The sequence below is a fragment of the Gobius niger genome (assembly GCF_951799975.1).
Source record: "Gobius niger genome assembly, chromosome: 16".
NCBI lineage: Eukaryota > Metazoa > Chordata > Actinopteri > Gobiiformes > Gobiidae > Gobius > Gobius niger.
In genome coordinates, this window is record NC_136867.1 from 16,975,713 (window position 1) to 17,002,268 (window position 26,556).

At 40.7% G+C, this 26,556-nt stretch overlaps 1 protein-coding gene across 1 annotated transcript in view; it reads right to left on the bottom strand.

Moving 5' to 3' along the window:
* Nucleotides 1-1,984: 1,984 nt before the first annotated feature.
* slc8a3 (solute carrier family 8 member 3) overlaps nt 1,985-26,556 on the bottom strand; it is a 118,753-nt gene continuing 94,181 nt past the window's right edge. Inside the window, exons 4-7 of the mRNA XM_079573633.1 lie at nt 6,885-7,009; nt 6,307-6,406; nt 5,058-5,327; nt 1,985-3,382 (exon numbers count right to left, since the gene is read on the bottom strand). Of these exons, the coding sequence (XP_079429759.1) occupies nt 3,006-3,382; nt 5,058-5,327; nt 6,307-6,406; nt 6,885-7,009 (872 nt within the window). The 3' untranslated portion in view covers nt 1,985-3,005. The remainder of the gene's footprint in view (nt 3,383-5,057; nt 5,328-6,306; nt 6,407-6,884; nt 7,010-26,556) is intronic.

A 26,556-nucleotide genomic window follows, 5' to 3' on the forward strand; every position in this document is an offset into this window, starting at 1 on the left:
TCCAGGGCAGTCAGTCATTATGGTATATTAAGAATACGCACTAAAAACCTGTCCTCAATCAAATATCAAGTAGAGTTTTTGGAAATAATTGATGTAAATGTACGCTTTGTAGAAATATGCCACCACTTTATTATGTTTACTATTAGCTTGTAATACAACTGCTATATACTGCTAAACACTGAAGTAATCTCCCGTCTCAATCTTTTAATTTACCATCTACAACACAATGCGGTGTAAATTAATAAACTGAAGCCAGGTTTATGTTAAGAACAAGGAAGCTGCTTTTATTTAACAGTAAAAGAACAACAATTTGATCTCAAAACATTGTCAGCTTTGGAAATTTTGCGTTTTTATTTTTGACATCTCATCATCGCAGGCCGAGGAAGAAATCAAACAAACAAAAGACATCCCTTTTTAAAATGTGCCCCGTTTTCTGTTACGCAAAGACTGAAACAAAAAGTTATAATCCACCTCCTTTTCACTTCTCCCAGTGTCATCAAATTAGTCGCTTCTTTCCAACGTACTGAGCAAGAAGACGGGTGCCTCAAAGAAGTGGCGTGGATGACTCTAAAATGATGTTGTCGAGACATTATTCAAGACGAAGAAAAAAATAAATAGTTTGAGTGGTTTTGGCTCATGCATCACACACAAACACACTGAATTTGACAAAAAAAACTCAATCAATACATCCAAATGAAACAAATAATTACTCCAAAATAGTCACTGGCACGTCCATAGTCGTACATATGAACAAGAAAATCAGTGGTGAGCTTTTTTTTTTTAACACAAGAATAAATAAAATCGAACATTGTCATTGGCTCAGATGATTGCAGAGATTGTGTGTGATTGTGAGACATGCTGCTTCCCCGGATACACTAACATTTCTTTTGTATGCGAAAAAGTATGTACAAAAAAGTGACATTTTGCAAGCCATCTGTTTGAATATGCGCACCCATTTTCATATAAAATCTAGAGGAAGATTTGGCTGAGCAGGTGTGGTCCAGGAGTCCAGAAAAAAAAAAAACAGGGGGGAAATGTCCAATTGTACCACACAACACTGCTCACTTACAACTCAAGGAAGAACTAAAGGAAGAAAACAGGGAGGATCGGTGCCCTCTGGTGGAGACACACCGCCACGGCTACTTGATAAATGTCTTTGGTTAACTCTGAAGTGATTTAAATTTAGCTGAAGGTTTAGTTATTGATTTTACAAGGGGTAGAAGTTTTTCAAAGCACCAGTAATATGAAAAACAAACAAAAAAACATGTTATATTACTTTCATCTTATCGCGACCGTCTTCCTACTATTTTCTTATGACTAAACTAGAAGAAATCTCTCCACAATACTGTATCTGTGGGACAAAACATAACTCTTACATAACTAGCTAACATAACTCTATGTGTTTGTGTGTATGCACATTGTGATATTTCTCCCAAAAAAATATAAACTTCCATTTTTAAAGCTGCACCAAAGGGGTCAACGACAAGAATATTTAGTTCACGAGTTGTTTCTTCAGAGCAGAAACGGTCTTTCCTACTGTGGTAATCAGTGACATGGAACAGATAAGTTTAAACATCTTATTCTAATTAATGTGGATGTAATACAGCACTTTATTCAATCGAATAGGATCATAGTTTAAATGGGAATCTCTCTGTATAAGTCGATTTTTGAGACATAAAATGCATCAGTAGTTTTTAATTTTTATTGTAGTCAAATCCGATAGAAACACTCGATATGATTCCAATATATCGGCTTTGGGGCAGAATGAACATTCAATATCTTTAAACACAAATGAAGTAAGGGGAAATAAATATCTCCATTCAATTAGGACGATTGTTGTTTACTGATAAGACTTTAAGCCACAAGATGTTTATGTCAAGTTTGTGAAGTCGATCTCCAACAAACAATGATTAGGGAAAACATTTGCATATTGTTTGGAGATGTCTTTCAGAAATTCTTCCTCCCCTGTAGAGCTTTGAACTTGACATGATCACATTTCAGATCATGATCCCAACCTATTTACTCTATTGTCGGTGGCCCCGATAGGTGCGGCTTTAAAATGTGTGGTGAATGAAGTACAATATATGAATGGATCCTACCGCAGCCACTTATCTCCACAGGCACTGTCCCGTCTCCGGATACACCTTTTTTTTTAAATGTATTGGCCTTTTGCTCGAGTGAACAAGTAAAGTCTCATAAATAGATCTATACAGCAAAGTGCAGGAAGAAACAGTAGAAAAATACCTCTGATTTAACTGCAGCAACAACCATTTTTATATGTTTTCAGATTGAAAAGGTGAAAAGTCGCGCAAGAGCAAGAAGTTATCTGTAAATAAAATACAATGTTTTGACCTTTTGTTACTTAGAAAGGTGAAGACATCTCGGTATATCATAGACTGTAGAACCTGCCCCTTCCTTTGACCCCCTCACCACAGCAAAAACCTCTTGAGCAGAAGAAGGTGACCACATCTAAACAAATATTCAAAATATACAGAAAAAAATGGAAATATATTATATATAGATAGGTATAGAGTATTGAAGTAATGTCCAGGGCAGTTTGACAATGTCCACCTTTTTGTTCAATGCTCTGCCAGTCCATATAAGCATCACGTGAAACAAAAAATAAATATTATGAATCCATCACATTGTCACTATGCATTTGTCATTATCCAGAAAATAGTCTTGTCTTTTTGCTTTGTTTTTTTTGTTGTATGTCTTTTTTGCGTTTTTATCCTCAAAATACTTCTTAGAAAAAGTCATTCTCATCTTGTGTGTGAGAAAAATAGACCTCTTGTTGACTCCTTGTGTGTCCCATTGGAAAGCAGGACCACCCCGTGTCTTCTGTGGTGGTGGACCCCGTCCCATCCCGGCTGTAAGGACAACGCCTGGCCCCCGGGGAGCTATCCGGGACACTCGACTGTGGCCCGTGTCCTTGCAGTTGGGCTGAGGGAGATTTAGTGAGTCACTGTTTGTTCAGATTGACCTATGCTTTTTCAGTGGAGTGTTTAAAAGCCATCTATATGACAGTAGGCCTCCAGACTGGAAAACAGGATGTATAGAAACCACAGTCCGAAGAAGAACAAAGAAGTGGCCAGTCTGTGTCCCCAGGGCCCGCCCAGCTCTCCTCCGATGTGCGGTCGGCGCCGGTACAGCAGCACGGAGATGGCCAGGAAGGCAAAGATGGTGAACAGAGTGACGGAGAAGGCCAGAGAGCCGGCGGGCACCACAAAGGGCTTTCCCTTGGACTTCCAGTAGATGGCAGCCACGGACCAGGCCATGCCGATGCCCAGGAACACGTTCACTGCGTTGCTCCCGGTGACGTTCCCGATGGAGGCGTCGGCGTAAGTGTCCTGCACAGCTGCGACTTTACTGGCGAATGTGTCTGAAGAGAGAGATATGTTAGTTTAGTGTAAAAATGAAATACACACTTCTATGGCCTTCTATTGCTTTCCCACTGCTTGTACACGTTTCCAATTGGCCACACATGGGGTTAACCAAACGGGGCTCCTCTGTTGTAAATGCAACCCCAATGCACTTTCCAATATTTATGTTTTCCTTATGTATGCAGTTATAATTTATTAATGCTGCACATTCGACCTTTAATAAGCAGAAACGCTGACACCGTCAAAGCTCAGAGACAGATTGTTTCTCCTGGTCAAAATAACAGAAATATTGGATGACAAAGCGAATAGGCCGAGGGAATCCGCAGAATATGAAGGAGCTATACAATAAATCAAGTGTCAGTAAAAGAAAGAGGATATTAGATGAATTATTCAACATTGACACCACTGTAGGGAAGGGCCACGCTGTCTGCCTCTGCGTCTCATAAATTTCACCAAAAGGTATAGACTGAGATACGGGCACTTCACGGAAAGACACTTATTTAACATACAAAGCATTTCAGCATGGTATGGTGTTGAATACAGTTAGGAGATATGCTTGTCATTAATGGAAGCACAATTCACGAGCAATCACAGTCTTAAGGCAGGTTCCAAGCCCGAATAAATGGAGCTTCTTAAGTTTAGGCCAATAACATGCAGTTCACAGAAAGTGCAAATGAGTTTTCTGGCTTTTTTGAAACCTTTGCGTTATAGTTTCACTTCTTAGAAATTAAAATTGTGTAAAGCGCCAAAGCAGTTATTATGTTTTATGTGCTGAACTCTTTAGTATAGATTAGGTGAGAAATGCCTGAACTGGTAGCTTTTCAACAAACAAACAAATTCTTCCCCTACAAGTTTGGTGATGATACAATCACAGACGTCACAGAAATGTCAAGACTCTGTAAAATATCCTGCATCATTCAGTTTTAACTTTATAACTTCTGGATGACAGTGTCTAGTTCTTCGTCAGTGCTAAAACATGCCCTAGTTAGCACTGCTGTTAGCATTGTGATACTAACATACATTTTCTCAATTACAGCTGGTGAACTGCAAAAAAGTACAAGGAAAGTTAGATCACCACAAGTTAAGAGCCACTACGGGAAACAAAAAAAGGGACAAACAAGGAGGTATCCGGGCAAGAATCGCAGCTAAGCTACACAAATCGTCTATCCTTACTATTGTTCTGGCTGATGTTTGTTCACTGTAGAATAAGATGGATTATATTTGTCCTGCTATGATGGTGAAAGACTGTTTTGGAGAGGAGGAGCTGCGCAGGAGGAAGAGGAAGGAGGAGGTGGTGGAGCTGACCAGTGCAGGACACCACGCTCTGAAACAGGGACAAACCCAGGAGGCGGTGCACCGTTTCATAGGAGCACTGAAGGCAGCCAGCCAGGTTTGTTGCGGGTACTACGCTTTTCCCTATCTCCAAAAACATGCTGGTCAGGTCGGCCCACGATGGCGGCGGCACAGGACTAACCCTACTAACTAACTAACTAACTTACTTACTTACTTAAATTCAAGGTGCCATGAGCTTATATAAATTCTAATCCCAGCTCTGACGATCTCTCTGCACTCTTCACCTTTTGTCATACCAAACTGCCCAGTCTAATAGCGGCGATATAGGCCATAAATGGTCAGGGAGAACATGGATACTCCACATTTCAGCGTGAAACTCACCCGGTATCGATGTCCCCAGAGCCACGAACACCACGGCAGTGACCGAGTCCTTCAGTCCGATGGTGCAGCCGAAATGCGAGGCCAGGTCTCCGATGATGGCAGTGAGCACTCCGATGAGGAGGATGGACACGATGAAGCAGGCCCAGCCGTTCCAGTACTCGGTGGGCGGGACGCAGGCGAACAAGACCTTCCAGAAAACCGTCAGGAAGTGCATGACATAATCGAAACAAGACGGCAGCCGTTCCTCGCCCGATTCATCCTCCTCCTCGTCTGTGTGGAAAGGCAATAAGCATGTCATAAATGGACATACACTGAACACATGGAAGTAAAACTAACCATATGCTATGCTTTTAAGTTGCCAGATCCTATAGCTACGAACAAGTCTGGAAGCATAAAGACGCTCAGTCCTACTTCCACAATCCCAGCACCTGTCAAGTCCTTATTAGTGCGAGTGCAGGCCTCCAGTGAACAGCCATTACCTTTAGCTTGCTGGCTTTGCGTGCCTTTAAAGACATATGAAATCAAGCACTTCAAGCTCTTGTTTTTTGTCACTTTTTAGCCATGAAACATCTCCCACTTTCCATGACAAATCGTAACCTGCTCCACTGTTAAATGACTTCAACTCCCTCACAGTTTGAAGCCATTTCCTGAAGTGTCTGAAAGTGCAGACTCATGCGGTGACTTAAACTGTTCCCTTGAATCACAGCTCATCACCGTCTTGTCTGACACGCGTCGTCGTCCCCTCCCGAACTCTGCTCGTCCCCTGTCCCGGCAGCAGATAGAGGACACAGAGGGACAGACAGGGGGTGGGGTGGGGGTGGGGGGGGACGAGAGCACTGATTCAAAGTGTCAGTCCCCTCCGAAAACGCATGCATTTTTCAACCGTGAACATGAAAAAGTAAAGGCGCCACTTGATTAAATATTTCAACACACGAGAGACGACTGCGGATTGTGTTGTGGTTAAAAGAGCATCTGATGCTGATGCAAAACAGGGAATTATGCTTTTATATGACAAAAATGGGAAAAGTGTGGAAGTGCAGCCTGATCTGATCAATTAAGTTCTTCCTGCCTTGTCTACTCGGGGCAATGAGGATTTGCCCCACTGTCTTTGCTTCTTACAACGGTCACATAATCCTGTTTATAAGATGCGAGGCCCTGTTCAGTCGGTGCGTGTCTGGTCCTGAGCCGACTACGTGTGATGATAGAAACAAAAATGTCTGAGCAGTGTTATCTGTTCCTATTTCTTTACCTGCGCTGACAGTGATGGCCTCCATGAACTGGTCTCTCCACGAGTTGGTTCCCACGACTAGAGCCAGGTTAGTCTTCTTTATCAGCTTGTCCACTGTGCTCTGCAGTAGCAAAGGCGAAGAGAAGGAGGAGAAAGGGTCAAATCTTTATGGTTACAGACAAATACCTTAATGTAACGTGCCTCTCCAAAACACAGTGCCATCGTCGGGAATTTGTCGGGAAATCTTCTGACTGGAAAATCTGCTCTATTTTTAATTGCAAAAGTCTAATCAAAACTTAATGATCTTTTATCTGAATCCAAGATCATGTCAGCTTCACTCATGATACTAAGAAGATACATTATCTAGTTTGACCACATGGGGGCAGTAGTAGTATCAGGTTTCAGGCAGCACTTAATACATGGAAAACCCCACATCATAAACCAACCTAGAACCTCTATTTCTCTCCCCATTCCAAGTGCTTTTATCAACATCTTCCATATCCTGCCATTCTTTTACAAATGAATAAAAGAATATGGCATTACCCGAGCAGTGTTTCATATTTATAAGCGCATATCTATTGAAGTTGAACCTTTTGTACCTTAAACTCGTATGATTCCTCTATAATGACTTCCATCTTCGGATGCTCCCCCAGAACGGGTTTCCCCATCTCGGCGATCCGCTTGGCTTCCTCCTCGTCTGTCGTCAGCTTCCTGTCTGGCATGTCTGAAACAACGGCAAACAAAGACATTGAAAATGACAATTAAAACTCGAAGTCTATCTGTTTATCATGGTGCGTCGAGGCATCAGAGGAAGTCCCATTGGAAAAGCAGGCTTTTAATGAGAGGGTTAGACACAGTTTTGTGTGATTCATGTGCCTTGTTGACAGAGCAGCTGTCATGTTCGATTGATATGATGTGCGGTTTCAGATAGGGAGGTGAGAGGATTTGTTGACAAAATGGAATAATGTGATGCGCAACTGAAATGCAAATGTTGAGCATAAATCTTTATTTTTACGTGTTTACTTGCACTCAAGGTGACTTTTAATGCCCAGTGAAGCTCGAGCTCACACTTTCTTTGCATGTAAAATATAGGGCCCGATCTTGCTCTGTGCAATCTTCAACTTCAGGTAAGTGGGCTGCACAGGGGCTGGACAGACTCCCATGGTGATGTCAAGGTCTCATTTTGCTTCTGTGTGGAATTTAGATGCACGAAAACTAAACCTCCATAAGTTAAAACTCGTTTTGTCAGTTTGTGCAGAAGATTCCACCCAGATGTCCTGCCTTCAGGGAGAAAACAGCCGATACTCGATCCATGGCAGGACCACCTGACTGAAGGACAGCATCATCCACCTGCCTGTGAGGAAGCTGAACTCTCCCCTGCCCTCCCTCTGCTGCCCCATATTGGGTATATATATTTTAGTGTGATTGTGATTAAGTTTGATTTAATACGTTAAAGAGACTAGATGCAAGTTGGTAATTTTATGCTCACTACTGCCACCTCAGGTCTTACGTGTAACTGCAGCCAAAGTAACAACTTTTTGAGTGACAGTGCAGGATTTTAGAGGCAGTTACGATGAATAGCATGCCTGGAACATGTAGGGGGATGAAAATACTTAGTTTAGACATTTTTAAATTCCATATAGTCCCTTTAAAATCCATTTATTATGAACCAGATAAGAAGAAGATTAAAATCCTAACACGTTGACTCTCATTTGGCCTCTGTTGCAACATTTTGACAATATCTGCATGAGCTCCATAAATATGACTTTTATTAGGTTTCATTTGGGCATTGTTCTAATTTTTCACCGACTCCTGATTTTGTAATAAAAAGCAGATCAAATTCTTTAAAAAGTAGTTACATTGATTTAAACTGTTATATATTTTTTTTATCTGACTGATACTACAACAGCCCAAGTCTCTGTCAGAGTTGCAAATTCAATGTGCCTGCTATATCTTACTGAGCTCAGAGCAAAGACTCATGGGAAATTGAGGCGCCACACGAACAAATCAAGTGCACTTGCTCAACCTTTTTTTTGTCAAAAAATGTAAAGCCGTGCTCGAGTTTCTCCAAATGTAAAGTCATTTTCGAGGCCGCTGAGCTCCCTGATCACTTCACTCCAGACTGTCCTTGTAGAGAGAGCTTCACGCGGCACTGTACTCTAAAAATAACCTTCCACAGAATCTTAGACAGAATACAGAAATATTTACATTTCTACAAATAAATGCTTTGTTTAAAGTCTACTCTATCATGTATATACTGATATGATATGGACACTGCTATTGAGTCCTAATAACGCACTTAAAAGTAAATCAGTAGAGTCCTCATACTTCAGCTCTTGATCCTCAGGTCACCAAATACCACAAACCGCAACATTTCTGCAGTTACATTCAATTACTCCATCAACGGTGATTTTCACATCGTCATGATTGCTGAAAATCCTATACTTTTTTTGTCCCAGCTCAAAGTTAAATTATTTTCGTTAAACCAATTTCTCACTTTTAACATTTCTTCTCAATTTTTTTCTGTTAATTCCAACAAATTACTTCCCGAGTGAAATACGTATGCTGGTGTCGTCAGCAAACAATAAAAGGATTTGTGACTAATGGTATACCATTCTATTATAAAAGTCCTTCTCAGCATTTCTTATAATTGTCGTTAATTTATTTTTATAGGTTTTGTATTTAATCTCACTCTCGGGGGTCAGTTGTTTTTTAAATCGTTTTTGTACAGTTTGTTATTCTTTGGGCATGTTGTTATTAAAGGTTTAACATCAATTGACGTACAGATTTAAGTAACTACAAAATAATAGACAAGAAACCAAACTACAAGACAGAAGACTGTTCTGGGATCTGTTCTGGGAGCGCAGCTGTGTGGAGTTTGCATGTTCTGTGCAGGTTTCCTCCGGGTACTACAGTCTCCCCTACCACTAAAACATGTACAATAGGCCAGACTGAATGAGAGAGTGTGAGGGAGTGGTTGGTGGTGGTCGGAGAGGCAGATGGAGCAGATAGGAAGCCTCACTTCCATCAGTCCACCCCAATGAGCGGCTGTGGCTACAATGACTCTGTGCATAACTTCACATCATAACAACGCCGCCCAAGAAGTGACTTCCTGTTTCAATCCAGCACTTCAAAATAAAAGCACACAGCTCGTCTCATTCATCAGTTCAGCAGGTACTTGCAACAGGTGTTTTGTCTGTTAATAGTTAGGCAGAAAGAAAGTTGAACTAATGAACTGCTGAACTAATGAATAAGATGGTGCTTTTATTTTGGGGTGCTGGATCAAAACAGGAAGTCACTTCTTGGGCCGCGTTGTTATGATTTGAAATTATGCACAGAGTCAACTGTAGCTTTAGACCACTGACTATGGCGTGCATTAATATTGACCACAGTGTAGTGCTCTGAGGAGCTTGGTAACACAGGCTTGAAAAGTGCAATACAAGTATATTATTATTATTATTGGCTTCAGCGCTGTGGGTTTGAGCCCCAACTATGACAATTTACTGAATGTCTCCCCCTGCTTTTCTTCCTGTCCCGAAAAAATAATTAATTGATGAGTAATTTGCAGAAACCATTCAAGCAAGTCTGATATACTTAACAAGATTGTGAACAAATCTGCCTAATTAGCTCATTGTAAAGTGGATTAGTTTCAAATAATTATGAAAAAGTAAAAGTTCCATCACTCCCCTCCGACACTTCCCATTTTTTTTTTGCAGTGCACATTTGTAACATCACTGTCAAACTCTATCCCAAAAACCTCCTCCCAAATCCTTTTATCCCTCCCTCCTCGTGTCCCACCCGGGGTATAGTCCCTGTCATCTCCGATCCTCCGCCACAGTCATCCGCGCGCCTTCGCTTCTCCTCGCGACACGCTTAGCATTAAATATTCACACCGCCATTACAGATCACAGCGGCGCCCCCTAGATAGCAGCGTGTCAGCGAGGGCCCGCCACCCGCCCCGCGCGCTTCGGAGCACGCAACATTCAAATCGATTTCGCACGAGCCCAGTCGCGCCTGACAGGATTTCTCTATTCTTCTACTGTGTGTTGAAAGTTTGATTATATAGGCGGTGATTTCAAAACGAGGCGTGGCACCACATCTCGGACAAAACTGGTCGGAAGTAATATCAAAATGATTTTCTGATTGAAGAGATTAGCTTCAAAATCTTTGTTATTTTGCGAGTGGAAACAACGCTGCTGTTTCCAATTTTCTTCACAAACAAACCATTGGTAATATCTCAACAGGGATTGATTACGGGAATGTTTTTGAATAATTACGCAAACAGCATATTTGCAACCTATAATAAAAGCTGTTTGGTTAGATTACTATTCTGTAATGTCACACGTCCTGCTTCACGTTGGCTGCATGGCGTGTCTGCGGCCTTTTGGTTGTATTTGTCTGTGGCATTTTCATTTAAACTCAAGTGCCATTTAAAACAACTGCTGATTCTGCAAACGTCACCTGCACTTAACATTTTACTGATGAGCCTATTGACTTTCAACACAGCTCTAAATGTCTGTCTGGTATCTAAGTGTGAATGCTTAAAAGGAACTCTTAGGAAGTCGTAAAGGAAGCTGCCGAACATTATAACCACAGCAGCCATGAATGAAACCTTTTTTTAATAAACTTATTTTTTACTTGTTTTGCAATATTGGAAGCAAACTAATAAAATAACACTTGCACACTTAAAAACAGTAATAAACCTCAATTACATTTCACCTAATTTATAAGACGATTTCATTGAACACTGTTAAACACTTGTAACTCTTTGGTGAATTCTTAAATCATCATTTATAAAACATTTAGTAATTTGTTAATCATATAAGCAATTCAGTCATTGCGGGCCCTTTATCAATCCGAAATTGTCACAGGGCCCCCCAATAATAACAATAATAATAATAACTTCTTCTATTCAAAGGAATTTGTTATTATTTTACAGCTGAAATTACATTCCCACAGGTAGCAAAGACTGCAGGCGAATTACTGGGCCTCCCTGTAGTGGCTGTGAGGCCCCCTAGATTGGGAACCACATAGGAAGAAAAATAGTGAATAATATTAGCACAGACTTATTCTTATGCTTTAGGACCTAAAGTAAGAACCTAAAGTTCTGGTGTTGCCTACACCATCTCAACATATGGATTATTAACTGTTAAAATTGGACTGGTTTCTATGCTCAGTGCTCATGACATGGACATTTCCCTCTTAAAAGTATTTATGCTTATAAAACAAATGAGATTAAGAAATTATAAGAAAGAAACATTGAATAAATGATCACTGATCATGCCTCTCCTCAATGAGTCGAACCAGTGTCCTTTATGTGAAAGGTTATTTTCTGGATTTTAATAGTCCAGTGGCGTTGTGGCAACAACTTCATTTTAATGTGGTAACGTTAGATTTCCATCTCCTTCCATAGCACTCGGTTACACACAGTTTCTATAAAATGTTGCCAATTTATTACTTATTTAAAAAAATATGATTTGAAAGTGTCAAACTGGTTAAAATAAAAGAAAATATTTCAGTCAAAATGTTAATTCTGCACAAATCTCGAAGTCATACATGGACAGTTTTAGCTGACAGACACTGTACAAAACTTTTAGAATTATGAAAATCTCATGATTCAGTGAGTCCACTTTCAATCAGAATCACGGACTCCAGAGGCGATGTGTTAGTTCTCGGTAACACTCTTAGGCGATGATCAATATCAAACAATTCTGCACACTTTTAATTCCATGCAGGTATTTCTTATCAACAAAATCTGTTGGAAAAAAAAGTAATTGTCTTTTCCAAGTTGTCCTCCAGATGTTCGGACCTTTACAAGTCAGACAGATGTTTCACACATTTTGTCACAAGCGCTAATTACCAACCAGCATTAGCACCATCTTTTTTCAAACGTCTCACCGTGCAAACACAAATGGGTAAGAAAACATTAGTTGGGATGCTGCTCGGTGCATGAAACACTTACCGTCAGCTAACAACTTGGCTGTAAGATGAAGAAAACAGGGAGACGCAATGAGGAACGGGAATGAAAGAAAGCAGACAAGAACTGAAGATGTGAAGAGAAATGTGAATGTACGTTCAGACCCTCAAACTGCCTCTGTCCCAAACTGTAACCCCGATAATGCTCCACCCAAATCATTTTGTTTTATATTTCCGAATTGCTGACAGAGTGAGAACCCTTGGACCATAAACTCTTCTATTAAACTCCTGGAGAAGGATCTTTAGTGGAGTTGCAGATCTGGTGCCGCTGTCGATTAAAGATGATGTTAATGGATGGGATTGGGTCTGACAGAGTTTGGCGCTGAGGCGGTTTATAAACAAAAACAACAGAACGAGCTGCGCTTGGCACCGAGAGCTGCCAGATGTCCACAACCTTGTTAGAGCCCATTTAAACACAAGATTTTCTGCATGAGTGTACAATCGTAACAGGCTGCCAGGACCAGAGCTCTGCAGTGTTCAAATGATCAATGAGTGCGGGGCAGGGAGACAAGAAGACGATCCTGCTAATTTATTACAACGGGCCGGTCCAGGCACTGTAGTATTTGTGTAATACGCACGGGATACGACTCTTTACAATTCAAGTTTGATTTCCTTTTCCCTTTTTTCAAGAGGGAACAAATGGACAAATAAAATACCTCTGAAAGGAGAATGAAATCAATGGAGAAACAGGAGCACAAATAAGTCTCTTTCTACAGCTCTTCTCTCTCTCTGCCTTAATAGATCATCAGCATACTTTGGTGTTTAATGACCTCTTCATTCATGTGGGCATGGGACTAGTGCAAGTTAAAGCCACACTGCAAATATTTCCCCCCAAAATATACATTACAAAAACATACATTAAAAACACACTGAATATACACTGTGAGTGGCTTGCCCTCCTCACACCTGACTTGTAACTTTGCTGGGAGCAAAATATCGCCACCTGGTTTATATGGAGATGTGGCTTGCCTGGCCGGGCGACAGGTGGCCAGCAGTGTGGTTAAGTGTATCAATGTACCATAGCACATGGTTTGACAACAGAATACATGTTTAATCCACATTCCATGTTCTTGACAAAACAGGATGTTTTGAACCACTCCAAAATGAATGTAGCCGAGATATTTAGAGATTTGACAACCTTTAAAACAGTGCTAAGTAACTTGTTTACCTTAATAAATCCTTTTCATAGTCCCTCTGGGGGTAATACAAGTGTTAATGGGATGATTGGGGGGTCTCTCAACTCCCCCTGGTGTCTGGCCAGAAAACCACAATTGCAACTTCACTGCCTGTCACCAACTGTCACCAATACACACTGTTGGAATCATGAAGAAGAAGCCAACATGCAAACAACCAAAGCTAACTGCGGGTTAGCACCACTTAAACAGTATTTGCAGCTAAGTTTGAGTGAAAAAAAAAGATCTCCATTGTGTCATTGGATGTACAACATCCCTCTCTCCCTTTGTCTTTTCTGTCAGCGTAGTATTTACTGTCACGGACAATTAACGAGTAAAAAACTGCAACATGCTACGACACCTGCTGTGACGCTTATGGCCTCTAGGGGCATGAGTTACTTAGTTCTGCTTTAAAGTGCATATGACACATTAGACACACAAAAAAACTATGATTATTGTCCATATAACTAAGTCACAGGTAGAAAACGATTAAAGCCTGTCATGCACTTTAAAGAGCCAAACTTCCCATCCCGATTCATCTTGAGAACAAAAATTTCATGTGAGATCAAATATTGCTTAAAAACATCCCAGAAAAATGCATAAATATGGTCAAACATGAGGCCAGCTTGTGTTATTCTCTTGTAGTACACTGGCATAAAGCTCCAGCACAAGGCCTGTATATGCCTCAGCGTGTTGCCTATACATTGAACCCGCACCGCTGAACACACAAGCAGGTGCACACATCCGTGACTCTCCGCTGTTTTGATTGAAAGGTGTGTTTTAAGTGAGATATATGTGACTATAGAGCCCTGCACTGACTGCTGTTATTGTGACAACCCCTCAGGGAGAGTGCTGCTAATCAGTAACAAAACAAGCTCCATCTCCCACACCAAACAACATAGTAAGTAACTGCTCTCCATGAAAGTACCTTGTGTTGTCGGGCACACCATTTTTCTTTATCGCTCTGACCCACAACCAAGGTCTTTATAATAAAAGAGGAAGGTAGAAGACAAAAGTATTGGTGAAGAGTCACACTTATGTACGGAGTGACCGTTTGAGTGTACACATCAGATTTATGCAGTAGTAGTGACGTAATCGAACCTATGTGTGCACCTTTGGAAGTGTTTAATACTTCAACAGAACATGAATTCATAAACAATCAAGCGTTGTGATAAAACATGTCTTAAAATTGTGGAGCAGAAAAGATTAACTTAGTAACTTGTTTACCTTAATAAATCCATGAAGAAGAAGCTAACAGGCTAACGGGCAAAGCTAACAGCGGGCTAGCGCCACTTAAACAGTATTTACAGCCAAGTTTGAGTGAAAAAAAAGATCTCCATTGCGTCATTGGATGTACAATATCCCTCTCTCCCTTTGTCTTTTCTGTCAGCGTAGTATTTACTCTCACGGACAATTAATGAGTAAAAAAACACAACATGCCACGACACCTGCAGTGGCGCTTATGACCTCTAGGGGCACGAGTTACTTAGTTCTGCTTTAATATAATACAACAGTACAACTAAATGCAACCCACTTCCAACAGGAAGGGGAAAAAACAGGGTGATTCCACAAGTACTGTAATGTTCGCATGTTTCCCACTTCATGCAGTGATAGAGGGCGATGTTGGATAAAGACAAGAACTGTTTAAATGTCTGTAGCTTCATGATTCAGCTTATATTCTGTGATGTTAGGAAAAGTTGATAGAAAATGATGACCAGTTTATTCCAAAGGTTACCAATGCAGACAGATAAAAGCCTTGAGTAGTGACATCCAATATAGAATGGTCTCCCTCATCTCTATCATTGAATTAGCTTGGACTCGGTCGAAGATAACAGCAATTAAAGGAGTTAGTCTCTAATGATGATCAACAGTGGCCCGTGTTTGATTGGAGCTGATAAACTCTGTCTGAACAAACAGGTTCATTACTGGCACCACTTAGAGATGGCTTATTGTGTTTGGTCATTAAGCTGGCTTGTTTTATGAGTGGCATTTAATTAAATAATGCAACAAGACGGCTTATTTGAAACTGCAACTACTAGCCTACTTCTACTACTACAACAACAACTGAAAACAGCATTGGCATCCGGCTGTTTTTCAACCTGAATATTCCTGTTTCTCCTCTCACCTCGCTAAATCTTAGACCTTGTTTGTTTAACACCCTGATAGCTCGTGTTAGGCCAATGCAACATCAAAATGAAATGCTAATATTTACAAATCTTGGTTTCAAATCTCATGCTTCACCGAGTCCAATATCCGTGCTGCATACTAACATGGGAAGGGGGGGGATGAAAGTGTAGCCACGTTGTAGCACATATGCGCTATAGTCCAAGTGGGAAAATATTTGGGCCAATGACAAGTAACATGAACACCTGTTAGTTGGAAGGATGAACTACAAAGGGTGTACTTTTTTTTGAGCGAGTTTGACAAAGGGACAAATCGTGGTGGGCTAGACGGCCGGGCCAGAGCACCTCCAAATCCTCAGCTCTTGCGGGGCACACCCTGTAATGGTCAGTATCTATCAAAAGTGTCCCGAGGAAGGAATAGCTGTGAGGATTTTGAACTACAGAAGACACAAGACACGAGAAGATGCCAGACTCATTAGTGTGGATCTAATGGTACTTTGTCAGTGCCAGCTATACCACTGTGATGAGGATTAACCAAAGACATGTAATTAGCAGCCCGTGTCTGTGTGTAGAAAGAATGTGAGGGATGTCTGTATTTACTCATTCAAATCACCATTTAAGCTTGGCCTGTCTCCAAACAACTCTGTACACACAGATTCTGCAGCACAGTAAGACAAATGCACCAGGATGTTAGAAAAAACAAAAAAAACATTAGTTTATGCACTAAGCAGAGATGGACAGTAACAAAGTACATTTTCTAGAGCACTGTACATAAGGGGAGTTTTTGAGATTTGTACTTTACTTCAGTAGTATCTTTTATGAGAACGTATTACTTTTACTGCACTACATTTGGAAGATGAATAATACCTTTAATTCCGCTAAAAGACTCCTAAGTAAAAAGTAAATCACTCAAATGCCACCAGTGTTACAAACAGTAACGTATTACAAAAGTACCGAGTTACAAAAATATATACATTTTTTTCATTAACTATGGAAGATAACATACTTAAACAAAGTACGGGAATATACAGCATTAGTCATTCCATTTCAAGTAACTTGAGTTACAAGTGCATTTAAATGTATGGGCAAAAGCTCCCCCCAAATCAAATGCAGCATAACAAATGAAGTTGGACACTGGTGTATAAGATCTGCAGTCTGTAGTTCAAGTTGTCAAAAGAGGCACTTGTGCTCTATGGCATTATCTCTATTTCCAGTGTATATTTTGCCAAAAGTAACTCAAAGTGTATTTTTTAGAAACATATTCAATTTTTAAAGCCGTAATCACTAATATCGAATATTACAATTTTTAAGTAACTTGCCCAACACTGAATGCGACTCAGGACAAGAGAGAAGGTTTGTCCATGCCGTACAGAGGGTGAATTTGGGTCTCATATTTTGTTTATTACTTAGACACCTATTTAAATAAATCTTTTATTTCTCTTTTGAAATAGAAATAGGATTTTCTATAACAAATACTTCAGTACTTTTGTTTTACTTTTATTGGAGCAATATTTCACCAGGAGTATCTGTCAAATACTACTACAGAAAACCATCAGTGAACGCAGGTCTATGTCATCTATGGGTTAATAAGGTTTATCTCATTGAAAATACAATATACATACTTTGATATTCATTCCTATGTTATGGGCATTACATAGTGTTCACACCAGACTGAAATGTACTAGTTTGAAGTTTCAAAGTTTTGTTACATTGTCCAGAACAGTTACTGGGGACATAGGATTGTGGAGAAAACAATGGAGAAAACCTCTGCGGAACAAGATCGAAGCTACGGGCACATTGATTTATGGAGAGGTGGGGGAAAGGCCCTAATAGAGAAATCGTGATGTGGGGAGCGCAAAAAAATCAAGACCGGGGTTAATGAAAACCAAGAGGAATACTGCATGAGGCAAGAAAGATGGCACCGATTCTGCATTGTTAGTATGAGAAACTCGGATATATGGGAAAGACAGATGCAGGAGGAGGGAAATGGGAAAAAACACTGTGAATAAATTATAGGCCATGGGAGACTGACAAAGGGAAGATTTATGAAGGAAGCATGTATTGAATATGTAAGGAATATGAGAGAAACTGCGCCCAGATTGATGCCGCGGTGGTGGATTTGGATTATAAAAGCTTGTGTAAATGGCAGTGAGTGATTGACAGGTGAGAGGAGAGTGAAGGATGTAAAAAAAAAAACACAAGGCTTTGTTTTACACATGAAATCGGACCACTTAGTCCCCTTCAAAGTCAGAGTTACGCAGCTGTATAGTATAATGAGATGGACACTGTTCAGTTCAGTTGGTTGAGACAAACAGGTGAGCAGTTCAGTGGCAATGTTGGATACTCCCTCACCCATCTTAATGTGCCAACAAGAGTGACAGTCTGAGGATGGCACTGATGTCAATTCTTTCAAACATTGGTGCCATAAGACTATAAACATGGAGGGAGAGGTGCCTTTACCCAAGGGCACCACCGCAATGATGGCTAAATTATACTAAGTACTAATACTGGCTAAAAACAGACCACAAGATAAGAATAAAGCTTAAAGAAATGTAAAACTACCCCCCTAAGGCCGGAATAAATGGGCAGTACTCCAGTCCTTCTTTTTGTTCTTCTTTGTCCATTCATAAGCAATAACAAAATGATTTTGTGCAAACCCAATGATGTCACTTGTCACACTTTACAAGCTTGACAAGCTCCTATTAGTCATTATTCAGTGACTCTCCATACTCGGAGGTGGCACCTTCAACGATTGACTCATTTAATCACTACATTAACACAGCTAAGAAGACTGACATGTTTTGCCCAAGGAGACAAACACAGTATATGTCATGGCATGGATTCAAAATTCAAAAAAGATTAAAGATAACGTTTTGGCAGAGCTTTCTTCAGATAGTTTTTCTTTTTGTACCATTGGCATGGATTCAAACCACCCACCCTTCGGTTAGGCTACAAGTTGGTTTAACCTGAGCCACTGTTGAAAGGTTAGCATATCAACACAGCCAAACTAGAAACCCCTATTTTAATAATCAGTTTGGTGGAAAAGCGAAAAAGGCGACAGATGGGAAACTATATCTATTTTCAGACTGACAGGGGAGCTGCATGATGCATTGTTTGTAATGGGGACCAAATATACCAGGAAACACATACTTCAAAAAGATCTTAGACAAAAAGAGAGTTTCCGGCTGCTCGGAGTGAAGTCTAATAATGTTTGGAGTTTTTGATCTGAAAACTGAAGAAGGAGATGACAGAGACAGATGCTGGAGATGGCTTCATCAAATTTCAATGAGCTGCAGAGGATTGTTGTGGTTGTTACTGATATGGACAATAAATGCATGCGCTGACATTGAGGGGACTCTGAGTACATGCCATCCCTTTCCATTAGCTCTCTATAAATAGCTAGTCTAAATAAATAGGCACATCATTTGAGTTCTGCAATATAAAGTTGAGAAGAGCATTGTTGTATGGTTTACGTAAGTGCTTCTCGACAGACCTTTTACAGAGTGTGAGGATAGTTCTTCCACTTAGCTTAACTGCCACTTTTTGACCCATTGTTCGTCTATGGACACGAATCACAAAGAAATCTACATTTAAACCGTTTATAGAGGACAATATGTTACTGATTGATAATAGAGGACAGTGTCAAAACTCAAACTATGCTTTATTTGACCCCCCTCTTAGACAAACGCATTCCGCTAGTGTTCGCTTCAATTTTGGCGAGAAGAGGATCCAGGAATTGGATCCTTATTCCCTATCCATAAGTTGAGAACCAGAGAACCATAAAGATTTAGAAACAGATGCATTATGCGTCATACAAGGGGGGCGTGGCCTAGCAAGGGGGAGAGGAAGTCTGTCACGGAAATTGTTATTGTTGCACTCTTTAGAGTTTAGACCAGAGGTGACCGAGGGCCTTGATCGAGGGCCTCATATTGACATGCCTTCAGCATGGAGGGCCACAGTTCAGTGGTCAATGCACTCAAACATTGCATTTAAGAGAGATTTAAATTGTTACTCACATCTTTAGTTTGGCTTGGAACCTCGATTCCAACTTTGTCTTACACAAAAATTTCAGTTTCTGAGGTGGCAATGTGTGCCAAATCAACAAGAAGCCTGAGGGTCACCAAAGAGTAGTTTGAGGCCGCATTTGGCCCGCGGGCCACACGCACCTTTGCTTTAGACGCTTTTATATATGTTTTTACAGATTGTTCACTAGAAGTAAAAAAAAACAAAAAACAATGGTACTCGAAGCTATCTGTTAGAGCATGCAGCATGAAGCTAATGTTAGCATTCTAGTTAGCATTCTCCGTTATTTATATATTTATGGGCTGCTGAACCACTTTGCTCCTCTCCTTGTCGCTGTATCTTTATTTTTGTATGAAAATACATCTATAATTCAGCATTTGTGTGGAGAAGGCTAATAGGTGCAGTGCGAATCGGGAACAGGCCAAAACAGGCACCAAAACATGCTCATTATAATATCTCAAATCTTTGCCAGTTCCTCCAAAGTAGTTCCTAGATCCTTGACCCTGAAAAATTAAAAGATGGGGGGAATGGGTGTGAAACAGGGGAACAAATAAAGCACTAGGGAAAGAATTGTTCCTTTTTTCCTCTTTTCTGCCTCTACTAGTGGGCATTCCATAAAGTTAAAGAGGCCGTCTGTATCTATTGAGGAAAAGTCTGGAGGCAGAGCTTATAGGAGGGACAGTGTTAAAGTCAAAGAAAAAGTTACAATACACAAGTCTAAAGGACAAAGTGGAGAGGAAGTTTTTTCACCATATGTGTGGAAGAAGGACACTAGGGTTAAGGCTGACAGGAGGCTTGGGGGAAGACCAAAAAGGAGTTTAATGGATGTAGTGAGAGCAGACGATGCAGGGGAGAGAGTTAGATGGAGCATTATTTACCGTGGAGGGAATCGCTGAAAGGAAAAGAAGAAATTGTATGACTTCACTCAAGCATACAGACAATCTTTCATGGCTGAGGACTCTTCTTTTTAATAATGCCAACTTAATTAAAGTCACTGTTTGTGGCTGTTTTTGACATCAATAAATCTTTAGCGCAGTCATTTTGAAATATTAGGCCGATTACTGTAAACAAATAAAGACACTGCCAGGAAAATAGGCCGTGTTGCCCAATCACAACATGAATTTGTCCTTCACGCCAACAACGCGAGTTTAGCCCGACAGAAACCAATTAGGCAGCAGACAACAAGCTAAAGATTTCTGGCCTCTTTCTTCAAATAGACATGTAAAGATCTCTTATCCATCTGGCCACTGTTTGCTGGATGTGTTTTGGGAAATGGCTTGTCTCCAGACTCTTGTAATCGACCCATATGTTGCACCTCGCATGGGACGCTTCCTCATATTACAGTGTCCCGACAGATCTCTTGTGGCGTCCTCTCTGTGGAACTTGTGCTGTTATTTAAATCCAAAACACTGTCTTCAGACTCCTGCCAGGATTACATGGATGCATCGCCATGTCTTGTAATCATGGAAATGACTAAATTTGTCATGTTCCAATTTATAGTAGTTCCATGTCCAAGAATTTTAGATAGATAGATACTGTAGATAGATAGATAGATGGATGGATGGATGGATGGATGGATGGATGCATCCAAGTGCATAGTTCCATGTCCAAGAATTTTAGATAGATAGATAGATAGATAGATAGATAGATAGATAGATAGATAGATAGATAGATAGATAGATAGATAGATTTTTTTTGCTTTTGCTTGCGCAAAAAGGAGTAGTATGGAGAGTAACCCCATCAGCCGCAGTGCACAGTCAGCAGCAGCAATTACACACGCATTACTGGTGTGTGTCATGTCAGCGGCACGCCTCACCTACAGCTCAAAGCATCCATCCAAGTGTCAGGATAATGAGAGTATTGACCGGGATCTGCAGTAAGCTGGATGTATGTAATGCCGCAGAGACTGTCAAAAATATGTTGTACTACATCTGTGTTCTGAAGAAATAGATAAACATCCTCCAGCTCCTGCTTAATGTTTTTCTACAAGGACCTAAACTGATGCACGTGAGTAACACCAGAGTTAACCCACGTCAAGTCAAAGATTGAGAAGCACAGCTATTACTCATTCTCAACAGAGGACAGTAGAGGAAGTTTCTCTTAATTCTTACACGTCCGACCCTCCGGGCTCAGCCGCTTGGCTATGAATATTTCACAGTGTGTATTTAAAGAATCCGGTCCCTAAATGAGATTTGCTCCACAACGAAAACTCATGATTAAGCAGCACTCCAGTCTATTGTTGACACTGGTGTAATAACTTCCCTGTGTTTATTTTAGTGATAATGAGTTTTGACCTTAGCTTGACTTTCCCTTTTTTAGAAGTATAAGAATAATTTGACAATGTTTTATGTCGTGGCTGTTGATAAGGATAACGAAACTGCCTATTGACCTTATGGCTTTCAGTTCAGTATTGTGTTAATGGACACTTTGCTTGATTTGAACTATATATCGATGTTCTGCTATTACTTGGGTAATCATAGTCACATGGATAGAATTAAGGATGTTCATTCATACGGTGAGACGGCTGAGTGGGGACTCTTGTCTCACAGTGTGGTCCCAAGTTCAGTTCCTGGTTCATGTGAAGCTTTTCTGTGAGAAGTTCAACACAAAACATGCACAGTAGGCTAAAACCACCACCTAGTTCTGACCAAGATCCTGGCTCTAGATGCACTCATCCTGACAGGTTGTCTTGAGGCACTAGTTCAACTCAGTATTTTTGGTAACAACAAAAAGGTTATAAAAGCAATACATGTATGTAAAGCAGTACTAAGTAACTTGTTTACTTTAATAAATCCTTTTCGTAGTTCCTCTGTGGGTGATACAAGTGTTAATGGGATCTGCCCCTGGAGTCTCTGGCCAGAAAACCATGCTTGCAACTATCCATGCTCCGACCCGGAGGCGCAATACACACTAATAGAATCACGAAGAAGAAGCTAACGGGCTAACGGTCAAAGCTAACTGCAGGTTGGCGCTACTTTAGCAGTGTTTACAGCCAAGTTTGAGTGCAAAAAATGATCTCTATTGTGCAATTGGGTTGTGGCACAATGTACAATATCCCTCTCTCTCTTTATCTTTTCTGTCAGCATAATATTTACTCTCACAGACAAAAACTCACAAAGTAAAAAAAACACAACATGCCACGACATCTCTAGGGGCATAAGTTACTTAGTTCTGCTTTAAGATGCCAAAATGACCAGTTTTAGTACTAGCAGTGTAAAAGAGAGGCATTGAATACATTTGGACACATTGTGGCAATGCTGACTATACAAGTCTATTCCGAGGGGATTTTACGTCAGTCATGTTGTCCTCAAACAAATGTCAACAAGGGCAAAATGAAGTGTCCTTGGTTCAGCTGAACAGAGGAAGGAAAACTCCCCATCAGCATATTTAAAACAATTTAGAGTACTGTTAGTCAAGTGAAAAACAATGTATGTAAGTAGGCATCCTTTTATTGAGAAATGTTGCGAAAATGCACATGAAAATGCCGCCCCTCTGACATCTGCTCCATGTAGTCATGTTGCACTGCTATGTTGTCATTTGCTAAGTAGCGCCCACTGTCCTTCAACTTCACCCTGCAGTCTGGAGCTAGCCCACGGCATAAATCACTTCGGGACAAACAGAGTGGGACACACAAAAGCATTTCGGCGATTGGAAGCACAGTCTAATTCGATAACAATACGGCGTCTTCATATTGTCATTCCCGGTGCATTCTACCCCCGTTTTACCTGCGGGGAACGTGAAGATACTGAGCAAAAGAGCAAAAAAAAACCTCTATACTTCACGGCTTCGTCCTTGAATTAGAGTCAGACAAATCAAGCTAATTACTGTGCAATCACTGCGCAGACAATCAGCAGTGACCTCTTTGCAAATAGGAGGACATGTAACACTCCCAACTATTGTTTTGATGGAGGGAAAGTTAGCCAAACAGGTGGAATGCACATGAAGTTGTAATTATAATCAGAGACAATTAAGGTGCTGCAACCGACAATAGCCCCGCCCACTTCGATTATAGTTTAATTATATGTTGATACAAGCAACTGCTGCAGGGCTTTCTAACCAGTGAAGGAATTATAGACATATATTATTTACACAAATATGGAACAAATCACTCTATGTTTTGATACTTTGAGAGTCAATTAGCAGATAGTTCTCTCACAGTATGGGGAAGCAGCTATGCTGAATCCCAACCCTCTAGATAAGGAATATTTAAAATGTGTTATTCTAGGGTTTTGCCAAATACTGGTAGATTAAGCAAGTAACTCTTTTACACTCACTCGTGGCACTTTGGCCCGTTGAGTTTGGGAAATTTTGTGATAAAAAGAAAGAAAAGAGAAGAAAATAAGAAACTCAATATGCACCCTGACAAACTGAGAAGGAACCATAATCTTCTGCATGCTAAAATGTGTCTACAATAGAAAGTGCACCTTCATTATAATGCCAGAGCCACCTCAGACACTCCAGACCCCTCCTCAAAGAAAGCAGAAATCTGTAATGAAGTCCGGTCTGCCATCACTGTCTGAATACCGCGCGCCCATTTGAGTTGGACATATTCCGCCGGGCCCCTGTGATTTCTCCGTGGTGCTGCAGTCACCTCTGGCCCGCTGAGTTGTGACATTTGAGCCCTGGGAGGAGCATGGCTGGAGGAGAGCGGCCTAAATCCCCCAAATCATCCACCTGAAACAGAGCATCCGACTGGGGCCAGATGATATGAGGCAAGAGCGCAACATCAGGGGGAAAGACTTTTAAAATGTGGTCGTATGGTGAATAACAATGGCGGTTTAAACCACTACTTGTTTACCTTAATAAATTATTGTCGTAGTCCCTCTGGGGGTAATAAGTGTTAATGGGCTCATTGGGGTGTCTCTGGCCAGAAAACCACAATTGCAACTTTACTGCCTCCAGGTCAGAGGCGCAATACACACTATTAGAATCACAAAGAAGAAGCTAACAGGCTAACGGGCGAAGCTAACTGCGGGCTAGCACCACTTAAACAGTATTTACAGCCAAGTTTGAGTGAAAAAAAATATCTCCATTGTGGAATTGGATGTACAATATCCCTCTCTCCCTTTGTCTTTTCTGTCAGTGTAGTATTTACTCTCACGGACAAATAATGAGTAAAAAACCGTAACATGCTACGACACCTGCAGTGGCACTCATGGCCTCTAGGGGCACCAGTTACTTAGTACTGCTTTAACCTCAACCTAAATATCAGCAATATTAATAGAGCAATATCATAATACATAAGTGTAAATACTCAACATATTTAAATCTGAGAGTGATATTTTTTCATTATTACCTATATTCACGTGAACATTTCATAAAACGCAGTAGTTTGGCAGGTTGGAAGATTTCAGAAAGAAACTTATCGGGAAGATTATCTACTAGCTAACCAAATCTAATACAAAAATCCAGCCCATTTTGGAGAATTTCCCTATAAATGAAAGTGACGCTCACTCCAACATTAACAATATTACACCCACTACTGTAAAACGCTTCTTAAGTTGTGGGTCTCTACATTACAAAGCAACAGTTCTAATCGTGCTAAAATATTTTGTTGAGTTTATCCCACCGTCCAAAAAACACAAACAAACCTCCCCATTGAGCTAAGTGTCACCTATGAGTCAGTGTCCTTGGAGCGTGCTTCCACTTTACACCACAGTCTTTACCTAAATCCACTCCACGGACAGGGGAGCAGTCTGGCAGCCAAAGTCTCTTGACATATTCAACTAATCCCTCTCACATTTCAATAATAATTCTGTTGCCTGCATTCAAAGTAATGTGCGCGGCGGCGTGCCCTTAGAAATCACACTGGGAAAACCCAGCTTGTGCCGGGGGATTGAGCCGATTTTGGACCCGCAGCCAAGAGCAGAAATCCCCCGCACGAGGCCTGACGCAAGTTCAAACTGCAGGTGTGCAACGCGAACATACAAAAAAAAAAAGAACAAGTCGCACACGCTCAAGAAGAGAACAGCAAAGAAGAGGACACAGGTGTTGAAAAGCAGCACAATAATGCCTGAGAAGCGTTGCAAACTTTTATGGTGCAAAGTTATAATCAGTTCAATTCACTCACCACATATTGCCTGCTTTCTTCATATTTCTAGTCCTAATTCTTCCAGTAAAAATTAAACAGCTTTGTACTCATTCCAAATGCAAAAGGCCTCGCGAACACATGGCAGAACTGTGACAAAAGATGTTAATTTTTGCCTTCAGCTCCATCTTTATCACGGCAAACTTCATTTTACGCTTTGTTCGTCTGTTTTATGAGAATCAAGACTACTCTAAAACGTATCTCGCTTTCCGCTCTTGTGTGCTGATGCAAATTGTGTTATAAAAAAAAAAAACACACAGTCACGATCTCGGAAATCAGCCTTTTCTGAAATGCAGTCGGTGGTTTGCATGTAAACACGTGTAAAGCAAATGCAGAGAATCCAAAAAGTCCAACTTTTGGTGCACAAAACAGCATTATAGAGATTGCGACATTGAAACATATGTACACAATGGGGGGCACCACAGTGAGGGAAGGAGAGAGTTTAAACATCTGTCAGTCAGAGACCAGGCTTAAACCTAACTAGCTTACTAACTTAATCTACAATAGGCAACATACTCAGTTTACAGTGATTAGAAGACGCAATATTCTGAAAGTACTTTATAATAAGATTCATGTGATCAATAGCACGTACACACATAACAAACTACTATTTTTGGATAAGTAATGAAACCATGATGTCATTATTTTCCACATCAATCCTTGTGGGGGAGCATTAACTTTGCAATAAACAACTTCAATGTCACTGCACTGTCACTCTACAAACTTTTGTCCTGTCCTGAACACGGACAGAAAGACAGACAGACAGACAGACAGGGGTCCCTGGTTCTCTCAGTCGTGGCCCCCATCCCGTTCGGAGACAGGTGGAGGTGCCGTCCCCCCTGTGTAGAATGACAGCTGGTCTGCATCACTCACTGCGCTCCTGCTTCTC